A 20,413-nucleotide genomic window follows, 5' to 3' on the forward strand; every position below is an offset into this window, starting at 1 on the left:
TGGTATATGAATGATATATCGATAAAGTTATTATTACAAAAATAGTAAATATAGGATTAAAACTTTGTTGTCCTAACTACATCCTAATGCTTTGTCTTATTGGATTAAAAAATTAATGATAACCAATAAATATCAAAAATGAAGTCATAACAGTGAATGCCATTTTGAGCATATGTTCTCTCATTTAAGAGCATGTGTCTATTACGCGTGTTAGGCATTGAGCTAGGAGCTGGGGATACACACATGAAGTAGACTTAGTTCTTACTCTCCTCCCTTGTTTTTGGTTCCCTAATATAGGGCTTAGCACATGACAGATGCTCAGTAAATAATTTCTGAATTGATGTTATTGTATTTTCAGGTATGATCAAAGTACGATATGCTTGTAAAAAGGTCCAATGTTATTAATCTCAATGCATAAAGCCTATTTCTTGCTAATATGACAATCATTTATTTGCCTCTCCTCTTTAAAATTGTTATAATTAGATTTTCTTTGTTTGAAAACATAAAATATTGCTGTGGATACATTCATTGACTAGAGAGTTTTCTTTAGCCTGAATCTGAACAAAAGTTCAAATTTTGTACAAAAATAATAATGAATGTTTATGAAGATTGCCCAAGACCATGAAGTACCTCATGAATAATAAAGAAAATGTTAAAGGCATAATTATCTCATTAATAACTATTATTTAATTGGTAATCAATGTAGAGAAATTTTTACCTAATTGCAGTATTCAATTAACAAGAAAGCCCTATTTCCCACATCAGGATAAACAGGATTTTATTATATTTAATTTACAGTATCTCCACTATAAGCATACCAAATAAGTTATTTTCCTAGTTCATCCTGAATAATCCATAATTATTAGTGGAATAGGATGAAGAAACTCTGAGTGGAAGAAGTGATCTCCTCAGCTGCCCCTTTCTAGTGCCAAGATCTATGAGTCGTCTAAGATATCACTAACTTCATGTAGGAACATATTAGGTGGTTAAATCTATTGACAAAATAAAGGAACATAAGGAATTCATATTTTATAGCTAACACCATATGGCTCTTAGTAAACTGATTAGTGAGTTTAGTCACACAAATCTTATGGGAAGGTACCTAAATGTATCTCCTATGATTTGGTATACCAGACTTGGGGAGCACTGCTAACAAGTGGGCTAAGGTCTGGAAAGTCTTTAATATTGCCCAGCCCATTTCTAAGCATATACTAGGAGAGTTTATCTTGTATCTCATTAAAGATCCAGCTCAAAGGAACACTCCACTTAATAAAAGCTGGAGGAAACGAATAATCCAATAGATTTAAACTAATTTTATAGAGGTTGAAACTTTGAAAAGAAACCATGAGGAAGGTGAAAAACTGACACAGACTGAAGATAAATGCTCTGGATACAAGGGCATTATCAGGCTTTGACCTTAAAACCTTAAAGAGATATATAACTGCTTCATCTTTCTTTGAGGTCAGCTGGAAGGCAAAGAGATAGCTGGAAAAATAACATGCAGTTCTGAAGTGCAGAACTGTCAAAAAATATTAAAGTTGCTGAGCTTTGGCTAGGAGTGCATCACAAGTTGCCGGTGGTAGAACTGGTTTTCTGCAGTAGCTCATTTCATTCAATTTGATAGTAAGAAGGACTAAAGATGTAATAGGCAATTTGGAATAGGATGTTGGGCAAATTAAACTGGAGTAAGTGTAGAATAGGGTAGGTAGAAGAAAAGCAACTATAGCACAACAACAACAACAAAGCAAGAAATGGTGTCTACAGTTGCATGCCGTGTTTAGGGATAGAGTAAACTATGTTGGTAATACCAGCAGAGTGGTGGAGACTGTCATAGGGGCACATGTATACATATGTAACAAACCTGCACGTTGTGCACATGTACCCTAGAACTTAAAGTATAATAATAATAAAAAAAAATGTGCAAAGGCAATGAATAGATATTTCTCCAGAGAAGATAGACAGATGGCCAATAAGCTCTTGAAAAGATGTTGAACATCACTAATCATTGGGGGAGAAGCAAAGCAAGACTACAATGAGATACTACTTCACACGTACTAGGATGGCTATTATACAGATTTTTTTTCTAAAAGGTGACTAGGCTGACTTTCACCGAGGATTATGAAGCACAGAGAATGTAGAATTCAAACACAAACAAAAAGAAAATAAGCCCAAATAATGTTATTCCTTTGGTACACGTTTTAAACTACAATATTTACAATGCAGTAAAGCATAAGGTATTACATGAATGTCAAATAATCAAAACATAATACTAAAAGCCATCAATCTGTGAAAATAGGGGCTTCTGCTACAGAGAAGAATGTGCTTTAAAGTATTAAAAGTTCATATTGCTCATAAAGTTCCTTCTTCCTCATTTAGGCAGGAAAATGAATTGAGTTCTCTTCTCCAGGTGACTTTGCCTCTTTGACCTGCCATGGCCCAGTGCTCACTTTATCTGGTGATTCATTTTCAATAACTCCAACAGTATTTGTTCTGACATTTTAATTAAAATATGACCACTACCTCATCCTGATGATAAAAAGGCCCATGTGGCAGTGAAAACTAGCTTTTCAGTGCCTCAGTGCACCTGAGGACCCCTCTGAGCACATAGTTCTTACCAAAGAATTCCTCTCAGGTTCTAAACAATACATCATTTCAAAAATGGGATCACTTTAACTATTAAGATTAATGTTTAAAAATCTAAAATGGATAGAGGATGCTAAGTAATGAACATGTAATATCCCCCAGCTGGATATTTTTTTAAAGAAAATTAAATGCATTTAAAAAGTGAAGAGTAATGATATGATTCATATTTAGTGCATTAAGACTACCACACAATGAAGTTACAACATAATAATTATTTAAAATTTCAGAAATAATTAAGAAACTCAGGGTTTCTACACAAAGTATAGTTGTAATTAAAGCCAAAAGAAAAAACTATGACTCCATATTAGATTTAGGAATATTATCATGTGTTTTACCTTGGCAATCAAATTTTTAATAATCCAAACACTTGTATGATACTTTCCAATAAAGAAAACATATAAGCAATTTACAAATTAATAAATTATAACTAAAATAATTTAATTTTTAAATTAACTCCCAAACTAAAGTGAAGTTTTCAAATACTTTATTTGGATAGCTCCCAAAAAACATAATTGATATTAGCCCCTGAGAACATAACAGGTTCATTATGTTAAGTGAAATAAGCCAGGCACAGAAAGACAAACTTAATGTGTTCTCACTCATTTGTGGGAGCTAAAAATTAAAACAATGTAATTCATGGAGATAGAGTGTATGATGATGGTTATCAGAGGCTGGGATGGGTAATGGAGAAGGAAGAGGGAAAAGTGGGGATGGTTAAAGGGCGCAAAACATAAACAGAACAAATAAGATCTAGCATTTGATAGCACAACAGGGTGAGTACAGTCATTTACAGTGAACTTTAAAGTAACTAAAAGAGTCTAACTAGAATGACTGTAACACTGAGAAATGATAAATGCTTAAAGTGACGGGTATCCCATTTACCATGATGTGATTACTCCACATTGTATGCCTGTATCAATATATCTCATGTACCCAATAAATATACACACCTAGTATGTACCCATAAAATTAAAAAAACTAAAGAACAGCTTGTCTTCTCATGTAAATAAACCCCCCTCTATGCACTATCTCTGCATTAAGAAAATAAGCAACCCACATAGGAAATGAGCTGCAAGGAAACAGAACAGGTATGAGTAAATAAATGGTTGCATGAACAAAAGTGACATGCAAAAAAAGACATATAAATCAATGGAAGAAAATGATCAAGATTCAAGTGCACATGCAAATCCTATAATAAAAATCACCTTCACGTCATATAAGAGAAAATTCAAAAGGCTTCTTTTATCATTTACACAGAAAATATGCCATATTTTCTCTATTCATAGCTGCAAGTGCTACCCTATTATATAGGGGGAAAATTTTAAAATGTGTTTCCCCTATGAATAAGTAGCATATACACTTTTGGGAGTTAAATATTTATTAAATCACTAGTACATTACGTATTAAAAGACTATTAGAGGCCGGATGCAGTGGCTCACGCCTGTAATTCCACAACTTTGGGAGGCCGAGGTGGGCGGATCACCTGAGGTCAGGAGTTCCAGACCACCCTGGCCAACATGGGAAAACCCGTCTCTACTACAAATACAAAAATCATCTGGGTGTGGTGGCACTCGCCTGTAGTCCCAGCTACTCAGGAGGCTGAGGCAGGAGAATTGCTTGAACCTGGGAGGTGGAGGCTGCAGTGAGCCAAGATCACGCCACTGCACTCCAACCTGGGCGACAGAGTGAGACTCTGTCTCAAAAGGAAAAAAAAAAAAAAAAGACTATTAGATAGGAAAGGATTTCTACATCTGCCAATTAATATTTTAATCTATTACTTGGATCTTTTTTCCTTAAAGGAAGATACATTTTTCTGAAAAAGGAATATATGCTTTCTGTACAACACTTGTAAAATAAAGAAAATTATAAGGAAAATGGCCCATAATCCCACCAAAATTTTCTAACAATCCTTTTTCTGTGTAACTATAAATATAAATGTATATTTTTGTGCTTAATTATGCTTTTTTTTGTGTGTATGATGCATATATTTCCTTTAACATTGTAGAGTGAACATTTTCCTACATGTTTAGGCAGACACTATGCTTAACCATCTTACCAAAACATGTGAATTGTTGTTAAATACATCACATTTCAGTTTAGGTTGCAGAAACTTTCATGATATATCTAAGAAGATTATGATGGTTACATTACCCTTCCATCATGAGTCAATTATTTTTCTTACCTATCTCCATTTCAGTATATGGAATAAACAACTTCTGCACAACTGGTTCTAAATCTTCTCTTGCTGTTTTAGAAGATGTGCAAGTCAAATGAACCAAATCTGTTTAAAAAAAAAAAAAAGTTTGAGTTCCTTCTCATCACAAATCTATTTTACTCATACTTAAGGCATGAAGCTGGTATTATGGATAATAGAGAGCTGAGCAAGTCATGGTAGTTACAACATATGTTAACTAACAGCTAAAAGAAGTACCCAACAAGTACCCAAGAAGAACCAGTTGATGTTAATTTGATAAAACAGAGTAGAAAATCTTAGACATCATTTATTCACAGAAAAGAGCTTGTTATAACTTACGACATTCCTAAAGATTAACTGGGTAAAGAAAGGCTGAAAGTGAGGTATGTATTTACCTAAGAGAACACACTTCATACACTGCAGACAGAAAAATCCATTTATACATGTTTGCTGATAAGTTAACAACACATCATCTATGAATTACAGGGTTCTCTAAAAACCTTTTGGGAGAACACTGCTGATTTAGTTACAATCACATATACTTGAAAGCACATAAAACGGCATAGGTTAAAACAGTCTATAATATTTTCAGGAATTTCAAATTACTTTCCTTTTGCGTTTACAGAGTTATGGGGCCTGAAACCTGCAGAATGTTTATGTTAGAGAAAATCATGTACAAAAAAGGCCCTTCACGGAAGTAAAATATTGTAGCCTAACTCCGTTAAAACTCCTACAGGCCTATGCACAAAAGGTGAAGAAAGAATACAGTTCTGTGTTTTGCAATAAAGGAGTAAGGGGATCTCCAAATGAAAGAAGTTCTTATGGTCCTGTTATTTGGGATGAGATACAATAATAGCAGAAAGAATATATTAGAGAACAGTAAGTACTGAGAAATTTCTCCTCCCACTATATTAGTAGGGGGAGAAAGATACACCCACTTCTTTTCCAAGAGTTTCAGACTAGTAGAATTTTTTTTTTAAACTCCAGGAAGACAGTTCAAATTTTATCATGAAAGCCAACATCAGAATAAAATTCACATTATCAAAATTCATTCCATATTCAACTATTCTAAAATATATCTAAGCATAAATTGAGGGACTCTAATAACCATGGAACTAAAATCAAATTTTGTAGCTTTTTCCCTCCCAGGCCCACCAAAGGAAGTGATATTTTAGGATGGTTCCTGAATTACTCAAGGCCTAATAATAGGTCTACCTTATTTAAGCATTATTTTTACATGAATTTAACAATGATTCTCATTGGTTCTGGGATACTGTAGGATGTATAGTACTAATTATTTCCAAAGATATAATGAGCATCATAACAAAAATTATTTTGGTTAACTTTTTTCAAATGCTGTATAGCATTAGTGGGGATAAGACTTAATCCTCCTACATAATTACTGAATTAAACAGGGTATGCAATTACGAAGGTCAGCAATCCATATGAGAGAACCTATCCTGTCTCTTATTTCAAAATCTCATGAAATACAAATGCTCATGCCAAAGTTCTCAATTTTCCAGTTTTTTGTTTGTTTATGTTTATTAGGGAAAAAGCAGATGAACCTGGATATAAATAAGTATATTTTGAAAAATATCTTAATGGCTAAACTATTGGTTCTGTTAAACAGGACATATATTTTAAAGAGATACACTTAATATATCATTATATTTCTTACCAACATAACAGAGAGTTCAGGTTATGCTAGGAAAAATGTCTAGTAGTGAAGTGTAAGATTATCATCTCATGATTAATGAGTTTTATAACAATTCTTACAAAGACATTAATAAGCTGAATTCGAATCCCTATACCTTGACTTTGCTTAGAGGCTACATTGTTAATTGATCTATTAATACGAATTTAAGGTATGAATAACTATTTTTTCCCCTATCCTTCCTACTTTTCCTGCTACCTAGGTCACCTTCTAGTATAGATCACTGAATTCATTTTGGTTCTCTTCAAATCAGAGATTGCTGATTGTGCTATTTGTAAAATTCAATGATTCCCAACATTTGTTTATTAATCTTAATATATCTTGTAAGTCCTTTGCAGGGGCAAGCTTTAGAGTTGATTTTTCTCCTTTTTGTTAAATACAACTTTTACTTAAAGTGGGTATTCAATAAATGTTTGTTAATTATAATTTGTCTCACTGTCACGGACAAACATTAAGTATTCTTGTGCTTAAATAGATATGCATTCCTATACCAATAGATCTATGTGTACATATTCATGGGGAAATTCTGATTAGTTTCTTGTATAAAATGTGGGAAATTATCTGATTTACCAGGAAAGAGGAAAGGGAAGTACCAATTGGTAATCTCAAATTATTTAAATCTGTCTGAGAAATGCTTATAAACACATTAAGATATATCTATAAAATTCTCAAAATACATTTAAAAGAATATCTAGAGTTGACTGAACAACTAACATGCATGTGTCAGACACTATTATGTTACAAGTATTATAGCATATTACGAGCATATATAGCATGTTACAAGTATTATTTCACTTTACCTGTGCAACAGCAAACTGTTATTCTCATTTTACAGATGAGACAACAGAGGGATGGGGGGTTACACAGATTTCCTAAAGTCATGCAATTAGCACAAGGAAGAATTGGGACACAGAGCTGGAATTGAAGCCCATATGGTCTGCCTGCAGAGTGTCTGCCCTTAGTCACTAAATTATATTATGTGATTCTATCCTGCAGAAGGCACAGTCAGTCACTTAAGTCAGCAGCATTCAAACAGGGATGTGTGTGAGGATACAAGAGGACTTTTCACAAGTTATATCACCTATAAGGGGGTTCTCATACAGATGCTCAGCTCCACCTCTCCTACTTCATTCAGTGACACATTTCAACAAATTTTACTTATTCTGTTTAATATTTACCAAAACTGTAATATATTTAAGACAGATTAATTCTGTAGAAATAATAATTGCACTAATTACTAAATCCAGAAGAAAATTTTAGATAATTAGGAGCTTATTGCCCTAGAAAGTTTCAAAACAATTCTATTTGCATTTATTTTTTAAATAGGTGATGGATATCAAAGATCCCTGGTACTTAGATTCCACTGAATACATTTAAATGAGTAATGTTATAGTTTTACTATAAGTCAATATTTATGATGTTAGAAATTATATTCTTTGCAATTATTTGACTCTTCTGATGAAAAGCCGTGTATGTCAACTTGTAAAGTGTTCAAGGGATAAATGAGCAAAAAGTCTGAAGACCTTAAGGATATAAGGTAAACTCAAAACCAAACATGTAGAACATGTTATCACATTTCTACTAAAATTCAATTATGTAAAATTCTTCTTTGCATCTTTGTGACTTTAATTCTTCTCCAAATAATTAACTTGCTCAATACAGGCCAACAACGACCACCAGTTAGATCACGCAGGGCAAATGCTTTCCTAAAAGTATTACATTTCATTAGTACCAATTGACAACTATTGCTAAGATTGTAGAAGATGCAATACAAGTGGAAACATTTCCCACAGGCACCATGTGAGATTGTAACTGAACAAAAAAAAATTTAAATCCTAACTCTATCTTTTTATAAATTATGCTCCTTTGACTTCATTTAGCAACTGCTTAAAGGCTTAATGAGCTAAAAATGGCCAAAGACTTAATGAAAACATGTATTTCCTATCACAATCCCTCTTTTGGCAATATACTTGATTTGTATTGGCATTAAAGAAATCTTAGTGCAAAGTAAGTCTTAATTTAGAAGTGAGAAGTAACTCAACACAAAACTAGAAATAACAACACACTTTTAGTTCTCCAAAACTGCCTTTGGAATGCTGATCGCTCTTACGAGTTGTTTTGAAACACATAAGAAGTAGGATTTCTACTCAGAATATGCACAAGTATAATAATGAGCACATTTAAAAGCAACAAGTCCAATGTACAGTAGCAGAGTGACATAGTATAGGATGATTACATGGGTCTGGTATTCACTTCAGCTCTCTATATCTACTTGGCCAAGTCAGTTCTTCTCTCTGGCTTCAGTGTCCTTGTAATTAAAATGAAGGGGTACAATTAGTCCATCTATAAGACCTCTTCTAGTCTCAAGTTTACGAAAGTAATTCCTTACTCACCAGCTACGATTCTTTCAATGATGACAGATTTTAAATCAAAATGGATGGCATTACAAATGTGAATGTAAAACCTAAGTAAATGTTTGCTGTAAAAGGCAGGAAATCTATTCCTCAAGCTTCTGAGGTTACCACATATAGCAGTCATTCACTCTATACAAGCAGGCAAAATTGTTCCAAATGCATTTAAAGAATCTTTATTTATAGGCTAGTCAGCAAGTAGGCTTTGTTGTGCAACCTAACTAGAAATATGTAATGAATTTACATAGAGATCAATGTGGCTGGTAACATATCTTTCATATAACTATAAAGGCCACATGTAATTTATGTAATAAAGCACAAATGAGGATATGACTGTATCAATAAAACAGAGAGGCTCAGACACACTTTCTCTATGGTAGCAAGTAAGGAAATGAGTTTGATGACATATGACACACAATTTAATTTTTAAATTCTACTATGAAAAAGTCTATAGTCAACTTATACTTTCTCAGTAGAATTTAAGAAAAAAAATCCAGAACGTCACCTTAAGATCAGGAAGAAAAATTAGTTTACGTATAATAAAATCAAATCTTTGTCTTGTGACAAAACTAATAATAATAATTTGAAATGTCATATTTTCAAAAAGCAAACGAAAAAGGCACTGATAATTGTTTTAAATCAGTATCTAACTCATTTTTATAAAAGGTATATAGCACTTTAAAAATAGGGTCACAAAAGCAGAAAAAGTATATAAACCAGTATCTACATGAAATTCTGTGTTATTATGTATATCATATATATATTTCACGTTATATATTCACAAATATATAATCATATCACAGATAAATAACATCCTGTAACATCAAATCCCAGAATAAAACAGCTGTTATTGCCTGATTAGTATGTATGAAAAAAATTCAAAATGTCTAGTGTATGAGTAAATACTGCAAAGAACATGAAAATGAACGTCAAATGGAAGGGTTGCAAAGATAATGTTTTGTTCATTTACAAATGACTTTAAAAGAAAGTAAATCTCATATTAAATTCACTTAGGATATAAGATGAATAGAAATAAATATATTAGGTATGTCCTGAAAGATGAACTCTGTGAAAAAAAATATGGCTTGTTTAGCTTTGAAAAACACAATAAACAAATACATTTCAGTTATTTAACAATCTCAGTAACCTGAACCAAATTAGCTGAGGGGAGGAAAATTTAAGCGGACTTTAGATTTTACAAAACGTAACTCTACTACTTTAAAAACAGATGCAAAAACGAGGCTAACCCAAAGTTGCTTAGAAAAATGCCTACATTACTGGGTAACCATGATTTCCTATCAGTCTATCAATATATCGGCTTAAGTAACATTGATACTAGTAACAGTCCTGAGGTAGATACTATCATTATTCCTATTTCACAGATAGGAAAGCTGAGGCACAGAGAAATTAAGTAACTTGCCTAAGGTTAGTCAAGTAGTTAGTAAAAACTGGGATTTGAACCCAGCCTATGTTCTCCACCACTATACGGATTGTGTTAATGAAATGTATCTCCCTTGTTTAGTGAACTATTTATTTGCCTTTCAAGAACCTTTCATATATACTATTTCCATATCTGTAAAGGTAAACTTCAGTGGTATACTTATGGTTTTACAAATTCTAAATCAAACCAAATTTAAGGCAATGTGACATCTATGAAAAGTCATTAAAGAGAATAAAAAGTATAAGTGAACTCTGAGATAGTTTTATGTCTTAAGCACATTCTTGAGCACACACTTAAGACTACATACAATATAGCATTTGCATAGCACAGGATTAAAAATAAAAAGCGTAAAAAGTGTGACTTGTATAAAGACAAAAGTGGCTGAGAAGTTGAAAACACTGAGAATTATACATTCTACCTTATTACATGACATCTAAAACATTAAGATTTAATGTTTTATATATTATACACCACTGAAAGTGACAATAATTAAATAATATTTAATATAAAGTGCCACAGTATTAGTCAAACCTGATTAGTCGACACTAAAAATTTGCAAATTTCTACCCCGTGCTCAATGGGAAGAAAGTAAAAGCTTGTGCTGATTTAAGAATGGATAAATTTGGGTAGTAGATACTGAAGAGAAGTAAAGATAAAATGAGTATCAGAATTAGTTAACAAGTGAATACTTAATATGTACTTAAAGACAACATAAAACCTTCATAGTTAAGAGTAGAGTACCTGTGACAAATTTAAACTTCCTCATCTACTTGGATTTATGTGGGGAAAATAATACCTTTAAAATCAGTAATATTTTTCAAAGAAAAATACATCTTCATATATAGATTGTTATGGCTAATGAATAATGGACATACTAGATTAGACATAAATGAAATCCAGTGTTTAAAACTACAAAAAGGCTTAAATTTTTACTGAAGAATTCCCATAATTTCTCTAAAAGCCATAATTTTGTAATAAGTATGTCTAAGTTAATTTGCTCGTGAATAACATATCTTTAAAGTACATTCTTTGTTAAACAACTAAACTCTAAATCATCAAAGTTTACATCATTTACTTTCTATAAATTTCATTTTATAAACTTTGAGGTATGGGTACAAGTCACAAAGTCTCATTGGTCTATATTTTGATTATATTTGATTTATTCAAGTATAACTACATCAGTTACAGTACTTGCCAATATTTGTCAAATGATTCTTCCGACAGGAAGAACAGTAAGTTTATTTCATGATTTCATTATTACAGCATCAAGTTTTAGGGCAAGGAAGGCACTTGGTTCCACTCATTTAGCAATACTGATTACATGTCTGCCACTTATACAATGGAACCAAAGTTTAAATGTATAGATGTGTTTGTCCACTTATTTTAAGTAACCGTTTGAAGAGAAAATAAGTCACAACAAAAGCCATTTCAAGTTAGTGATTTTTTTAAAATATAAAATTTACATTTAAAATTTATTCTTCTTAAACACTATTTTGTTTGATTTCTACAAAACCATGATCCAATGGATGATCGCAAACATTTCAACAACATAATTACTACAAATATGAGAATTCCACCACATAGCTAATGTAAACATATATAAATAACACCATTCAGATAGAATGGTAAAAAGTCTTCCACCAAGAATTCTAATTGAAAAAATTCTTTTGAATATACATTTCTTTCCAATTGAGTAATGTCAAATTCCACACATCCTTCCCCCCCAAAAGTGAGATGTTATGGCACAAATAAGCATATTTAGCATTTTCAGTTTTTGGAGCTTGACCTGGAAAATAATGAAATTATGTTTCTAAATTATTCTGTAAAGAAACAATTATGTGAATTTTAAAACATGTTCCATTGTGCTCAGGAGATGCTTTATTCAAAAGGTATAGGAAAGTCAAAACCCTTAAAAGAGATTTGAAAGTAAAAGTAGTTAGGAAAGAGAAATGACTGTGTAACATTCTAAACTAAATAATTTGCTCATAGTTGGGGAGCTTAAAAAGAGAAAAATAAATGAGTTACAAACAGGTTTGGATACATAAAATAAACACAGGGTATATTTGCTTCTTTTCTTTTTTTCTGACTTGAAACAGAAAGAAACCAATAGAAAAGAAAAAGGTGGTTTAAAGCCTTCTATGAGATTATAAGGCTAGTTGTTTCAGAAGACAGACTGAGAACAGAACAACTTGCAACTATCTGTGACGTCAATGACTCTCAATTAGGGCAGCAGCAGGAAAATACACCATTAAAGACCTTTAACGTCCAAGTTACAAATTGTTCTTGAATGTCTATGAACAGGCAAAAAGCATTAAAAAAGAAGGAGAAAAAAAAGAATCTAAGCTTTAATAAGAGCAAGTGAATGATAAAAATATCAGTTTCTATCTCAGTGTATTTCTTAAGTCTTGTTATATATTACACATTAAACATTAACTCTATTATAGCACTACTCCAGTAATGAATGTTATTGTAAAAAGAATGCATACAAGATTTTTAAATGAACATTAACTTCTCTTTTTATTGGGAACAAGGCATAGTATAAATAATAAATTGAAACTTAACTCTCTCAGCCAACCTTCCTGGTGTAAGCCTTACTATTAAGACTAAAAAACCAAACCCAGTCCATTTGTCTAGTTTTGTACTGATAAACTGATTAAGCTATGGTGGTATGGTTCAGCTGTGTCCCCACCCAAATCTCATCTTGAATTCCCACATGTTGTGGGAGGGAACCAGTGGGAGGTAACTGAATCATGGAGACAGCTCTTTCCTATGCTGTTCTCGTTATAGTGAATAAGTCTCAAGAGATCTGATGGTTTTATAAGGGGGAGTTTTCCTGCACAAGCTCTCTCTCTTTGCCTGCTGCCATCCATGTAACACGTGACTTGCCCCTCCTTGACTCCCACCATGACTGTGAGGTTTCCCCAGCCACGTGGAACCGTAAGTCCATTATAAACCCCTTTCTTTGGTAAATGGCCCGGTTTCCGGTATCTTTATCAGCAGCACGAAAATGAACTCATACAGTAAACTGGTACCATTAGAGTGAGGCGCTACTGAGAATATACCTGAACATGTGGAAGCAACTTTGGAACTGGGTAACAGGGAGACGTGGGTTTAGAAGAAGACAGGAAAATGTGGGAAAGTTTGGAACTCCACAGATAGTTGTTTAATGGCTTTGACCAAAACACTGATAATTATATGGACAATGAAATCCAGGCTGAGGTGGTCTCAGATGGAGCTGAGGAACTTGTTGGGAACTGGAGTAAAGGTGACTCTTGTTATATTTTAGCAGAGACTGGCAGCATTTTGCTCCTGCTCTACAGATCTGTGGAACTCTGAACTTAAGGGAGATGATTTAGGGTGTCTGGTGGAAGAAATTTCTAAGCAGTGAAGCATTCAAGAGGTGACATGGGTGCTGTTAAAGGCATCCAGTTTTGAAAGGGAAACAGTGCATAAAAGTTTGGAAAATTTGCAGCCTGACAATGAGATTGAAAAGAAAAACCTGTTTCCTGAGGAGAAATTCAAGCTGGTTGTAGAAATTGGTATATGTAATGAGGAGTCAAATGTTAATCACCAAGACAATGGTGAAAATGTCTCTAGGCCATGTCAGAGACCTTGGCAGCAGCCCCTCCCATCACATGCCTGGAGGCCTAAGAGGAAAAAAATGGCTTCATGGGCCAGGTCCAGGGACCCCCTGCTGTGTGAAGTCTAAGGATGTGGTGCCCTGCATCCCAGCTGCTCTAGTCATGGCTAAAAGGGGCCGAAGTACAGCTCATAACTCATAACTTTATGAGTTATTAAATGCAAGTTTAAACACAATATTTCAATTTTCAAACTGGCAAAGGAGTTTTGATAAGATAACACTCAGTGCTCTTGAAGCTTTGAAGAAGACAGACATGTTTGTTTACAAACTGCCATTGGATGTGTAAGTCGGTATAACTTTGGGGGCACTTTGAGACTTCCACATCCAGAAAGAATAAAGGAGATTATCCTGGTTTTTCCTGAGTACAGCTAAAAATCTTGGACATAATATATAAAACCAACATAGCAAGACTCTGAAAACTGGAACGAAGAAAGCAGACCGGTTAGAGAACTTGAGACCAAAAGAGCAAAATGGCAGAGTCCCCTGGGTTTTCTTTTGTACCATATATCTCCAAGTGAGAGCCATAGAAACTGACAACTGGAAACACCAATGGACTCAGATTTTAAAAGCCCCAACAAAAACCTACACTCTCTAGCAAAAGACCAGGAAAGAGTATCTTAGCAAGACAGAAAACTTTGGGACAATAATTCCTCTACTCCTGCCAAGCACCACTGAAAAAACTGAGGTCTCACTTCAGTTTAAATGGCATAACCAAAATAACTGAAAATGCTATCACAGACATGCAAAAACATTTTCGTACTACATTTATTAAAAAACATATTATAAAACAGTACATAAAACAATACTGCATTTTATGAAAATACATGCGCATGCCCATACAAAGAAAAAAGGACAAAGAATCATACACCAAGGGTATTTATCATTACTTGGTAGAGGAATTATAGTAACTTTTCTTTTTTGTATCTTCCAAATTATCAACAGTGAACATGAATTATTAGACTGGGGATATTAAAATATGACAAACGGAAAAATAATTTACAAAACAATTTATGAAGGCTATTTACAATTTATGACCAAGTCCTCAAAAGCAATTGCAACAAAAACAAAAATTGACAAATGGGACCTAATTAAACTAAAAAGCGTGTACACAACAAAAGAAACTATCAAAAGAGTAAACAAATAAACTATAGAATGGGAGAGAATATTCAAAAACTATGCATCCAACAAACAACTTATATCCAAAATCTATAAAAAACTTAAATCAACAAGAATAAAACCATCCCATTAAAAAGTACGCAACGGATTTGAACAGACGCTTCTCAAAAGAAGAGATATAAGTGGCCAACAAACATATGAAAAAATGCTCAACATCACTAATCAGAGAAATGCAAATCAAACTACAAAGAGACACCATCTCACCCTAGTCAGAATGGCTATTATTAATAATTCAAAAAATACCAGATGCTGTCCAGGCTGCAGAGAAAAGGGAATGCTTATACACTGTTGGCAGGAATGTGAATTAGTTCAGCCACTGTGGAAAGCAGTTTGGAGATTTCTCTAAAAACTTAGAACAGAGCTACCATTCAACCAAGCAATCCCACTGCTGGGTATATAACCAAAAGAAAATAAAGCATTTCACAAAGAAAAAAAAATGCACTCCCATGTTCATCACAGCACTATTCACGAGCAAAGACATGGAACCTAGCTGCCAATCAACAGTGGACTGGATTAAAAAAATGCGGTACATATACAGCATGGGATACTATGCAGTCATAAAAAACAAACAAAATCATGTCATTTGCAGCAACATGGATGCAGCTGCAGCTGGAGGCCATTATCCTAAGTGAATTAACACAGAAATAGAAATCCAAATATTACATGAACTCACTTATAAGTGGGAGCTAAATCTGGGGTACACATGGACATAAAGATGGGAACAACAGACACTGAAGACTCCAAAAGGAGGAAGAGAGGGAAGAAATGGCTGAAAAACTTCTATTGGGTACTATGTTCACTATCTGAGTGACAGGATAAACAGAAGACCAAACCTCAGCATCATGTGATATACCCTTGTAATAAATCTGTGCATATACTCCGTGAATCTAAACTAAAAATGGAAATTTGAAAAAGTAAATTCACAAACATAAAATAAATACAAATTACAAAAATCATAACAGGTGCAGTTTTATTTTATATCTAAGAAGCTAACACAGATAAAAAGACATGAAAAATAGTTAAAGTAATAATAGAAAATAACAACTGTCATGGTTAAGATTTTCCTGTAGCACAAATCACTATATGATATGGTTTGGCTGTGTCCACAGCCAAATCTCAACTTGAATTGTATCTCCCAGAATTCCCACGTGTTGTGGGAAGGACCCAGTGGAAGGTAACTGAATCACGGGGGCTGGTCTTTTCCATGCTATTCTCATGATAGTGAGTAAGTCTCATGAGATCTCATGGGTTTATTAGGGGTTTCTGCTTTTGCTTCTTCCTCATTTTTCTCTTGCTGCTGCCATGTAAGAAGTGCCTTTTGCCTCCTGCCATGATTCTGAAGCATCCTCAGCCTATAGAACTGTAAGTCCAATTAAACCTCTTTCTTCCCAGTTTCAGGTATGTCTTTATCAGCAGCATGAAAACAGACCAACACAGTAAATTGGTCCCAGTAGAGTGGGGCATTGTTGAAAAGATACCCAAAAATGTATAAGTGACTTTGGAACTGGTTAACAGGCAGAGGATGGAATGATTTGGAGGGCTCAGAAGGACAAGAAAATGTGGGAAAGTTTGGAACCTCCTAGAGACCTGTTGAATGGCATTGATAAAAATGCTGATAGTGATATGAACAATAAGGTCCAGGCTGAGGTGGTCTCAGATGGAGCTGAGGAACTTGTTGGGAACTGGAGTAAAGGTGATTCTTGTTATGTTTTAGCAAAGAGACTGGTGGCACTTTGGCCCTACCCTAGAGATCTGTGGAACTTTGAACTTGAGAGAGATTATTTAAGGTATCTGGTGGAAGAAATTTCTAAGCAGCAAAGCATTCAAAAGGTGACTTGGGTGCTGTTAAAAGCATTCCATTTTAAAAGGGACACAGAGCATAAACGTTCACAAAATTTGCAGCTTGACGATGAAGTAGAAAAGAAAAACACATTTTTCGGAGAGAAATTCAAGCCTGTTGCAGAAATTTGCATAAGTAGCAAGGAACCTAATGTTAATCACCAAGACCATGAGGAAAATGTCTCCAGGCCACGTCAGAGACCTTCACTGCAGTCTCTCTCATCATAGGCCTAGAGGCCCAGGAGGAAAAAGTGGTTTCATGGGCCACCCCCTGCATATTGTGTGCAGCCTAGGAACTTGGTATCCTGTGTCCCAGTCACTCCAGCAGTGGCTGAAAGGGCCCAACGTAGAGCTCAGGCTGTGGCTTCAGAGGGTGCAAGCCCCAAGCCTTGGCAGCTTCCATGTGGTGTTGACCCTGTGGTGCATAGAAGTCAAGAACTGGGGTTTGGGAACCTCTACCTCGATTTCAGAAGATGTATGGAAATGCCTGGATGCCCAGGCAAAAGGCTGCTGGAGGGGTGGCGCCCCCATGGAGAACCTCTGTTAAGGCACTGTGGAAGGGAAATGTAGGGTTGGAGCCCCCATACAGAGTCTCTATTCTGGCACTGCCTAGTGGAACTGTGAGAAGAGGGCCACTGTCCTCCAGATCCCAGAATGATGACAGATCCACCAACTGGTTGCATCAGGAAAAGTTGCAGACACTCAATGCCAGCCTGTGAAAGCAGCCAGGAGGCAGGCTATACCCTGCAAAGCCACAGGGGCAGAGCTGCCTAAGACCAGGGAACCTACCTCTTGCATCAGTGTGACCTGGATGTGAGAGACCTGGAGTCAAAGGAGATCATTTTGGAGCTTTAAAATGTGACTGCCCTGCTGGATTTTGGACTTGCATGGGGCCTGTAAACCCTTTGTTTTGGCCAATTTCTCCTATTTGGAATGGCTGTATTTACCCAATACCTAGACCTCCATTGTATCTAGGAAGTTAACTAACTTGCTTTTGATTTTACAGGCTCATTGGCAGATAGGACTTGCCTTGTTTCAGATGAGACTTTGGACTGTGGACTTTCGAGTTAATGCTGAAATAAGACTTTGGGGGACTCTTGGGAAGGCATGATTGCTTTTGAAATATGAGGACATGAGATTAGGAGGGGCCGGAGGTGGAATGATATGGTTTGGCTGTGTCCCCACTGAAATCTCAACTTGAATTTATCTCCCAGAATTCCCACGTCTTGTGGGAGGGACCCGGGGGGAGGTAAATGAATCATGGGGGCTGGTCTTTCTCATGCTATTCTCATGAGAGTGAATAAGTCTTACGAGATCTGATGGGTTTATCAGGGGTTTCTGCTTTTGTTTTTTCCTCATTTTTTTCTTGCCACCGCCATGTTAAGAAGTGCCTTTCACCTCCTGCCATGATTCTGAGACCTCCCCAGCCATGTGGAACTGTGATTCCAATTAAACCTCTTTTCCTTCCAAATTTCGGGTATGTCTTTATTAACAGCATGAAAACCAACTAATACACTATAAAAGGAGAAATGGTCCTCTGAGCTACTCTTCCAAAGGAAGTTTAGGATTATAGCAATGTTGAAAAGTTTTCTTAACCCTCTCTGCTGGCATCAGACTTTCCATTTTTAAGTAGTAGCTCTACATTTCCCCACTAAAGTTTTCCTTGTGACCACGCAAAACCATATTAGTTCTTTTTGCTTCTCAGAATTCACGTAACAATCTGAGCAACACGTTTACAGGATCAAAAACTATTTTTCTACTTAATGATATTATGTCTCCCTCCTATGAATCCCCAGAGTACACTGTTTGTTGGTACCTCTCATATTTTGCGTCTTCCAGCTACTTTTGTGCTTGTTTTATCTGTTCAACTAGACTGTGAATCCCCTATGGTCAGGGGTTATCTTACTCATCTTTACGTACCATGAAATGCCTAGCACAATATGTCGTACTCAGTTAATAAATAAATTGTCTTGTTCCATTAGGTGAGCAGTAAGAACAATTACGAACATTTCAAATCAGGCATCTCACCTTCTGCTTCTAATACTTATAGTACATAGCTTAGGTCTAGGCACAGTGATGTATAATGTATACTTATTGACTCCTATTTACTGAAATATCAAGAAATATGTTGTAGAATGCATGATATCTAATGCTGCTGGAAACAAAAATTTTGAAACATATAAGTGAAAGAGCAGGTAAAGTAGTCCTTAACTTTAGTCTCATAAAAAAACAAAATAAATGGAAAATTTATACATGAAAAAAGTTCAGTAATTGGATTTAGAATTTAGAATTCAAGGTGCTATGGTTTGTATATATGTGTCTCCCCACAATTCATATGTTGACATATGCAATGCAAAAGTATTACCTCTTAATACCTCAAGTAGGCCCACAATGCAAAAGTATTAAAAGGTAGGGCCTTTGGAAGATGGTTAGGTCACAAGAGCTCTGCCCTTATAAATGAGATTAGTGTTCTTACAAAAGGCTTCAAGGAAGCTTTTTTACTCCCTTGCCCATATGAGGACACACAGAAGGTGTCACTTATGAGGAACAGGTCCTCATCAGACACTGAATCGGCTGGCACCTTGATTTTGGACTTTCCAGCCTCTACAATTGTAAGCAATAAATTTCTATTGTTTATAAGTTACCCAGTCGAATGTATTTTTTCATAGCAGCTCACATGGACTAAGACAGAAAGTAAAGAAAAAACAATTAGCAGTAAAAAAAAAAATGTTATGCAACCAGGTTTCCAATAAGCTAAATAAAAGTTAGAATTGAAAGTCATAAAATTCCTTCACTGGAGAACTAAAACATTAAGCCTGTGAAGATTTAGCCACTGAAATGTTTACAGGTAAGGGGATGGTATGAAATGACTTACTCTATAACCATATTTTGTATAAACAAAAACTGTGAATAATAAAAAAGCGAGAAAATCTCTGTAAATAGCACCTTCACAACTGTAATAGCTGCTCCCTTTACCCCCTAAACAAACACAAAATACAAATAACCACTCCACTATGCTTACAGGTGCCCTTCATGCATGTCATCGTTGAAGAACATAACTCAATGACCCGAACAGCAAACATTCCTGGTTCCTCTGCTGGCACTGTCAAAATGGAAATCTAAAAAGCAAAAATAAAGTATCAGACACAGCTGTTAGATCTCATTTTCATTCTTCTAACATTAAAATGCTATTAACTTCTAAACTGAGTATCTTTTTCAAACATCTCTTGATGTCTGAAAAAAATATGGCTTGTAAGGATTTAATTTTGGAACAGAATTTGAAACATATTTATGTATCTTTTCATAATTCTCATAGATAACAACTATTTTAAATACATTTAATATTTATTTAATC

General features: G+C 34.8%; 1 protein-coding gene across 3 annotated transcripts in view; it reads right to left on the bottom strand.

The window, feature by feature from the left end:
* The window catches only part of CHM (CHM Rab escort protein), a 190,924-nt gene that overhangs the window by 12,383 nt on the left and 158,128 nt on the right, over positions 1-20,413 (bottom strand). For all 3 annotated transcript variants that reach the window (XM_050776351.1, XM_050776352.1, XM_050776353.1), the window contains exons 12-13: positions 20,081-20,177; positions 4,826-4,924 (exon numbers count right to left, since the gene is read on the bottom strand). In XM_050776351.1, coding sequence (XP_050632308.1) covers positions 4,826-4,924; positions 20,081-20,177 — 196 coding nt within the window. The remainder of the gene's footprint in view (positions 1-4,825; positions 4,925-20,080; positions 20,178-20,413) is intronic.

This window comes from Macaca thibetana, chromosome X, assembly GCF_024542745.1.
Source record: "Macaca thibetana thibetana isolate TM-01 chromosome X, ASM2454274v1, whole genome shotgun sequence".
Taxonomy (NCBI): Eukaryota; Metazoa; Chordata; class Mammalia; order Primates; family Cercopithecidae; genus Macaca; species Macaca thibetana.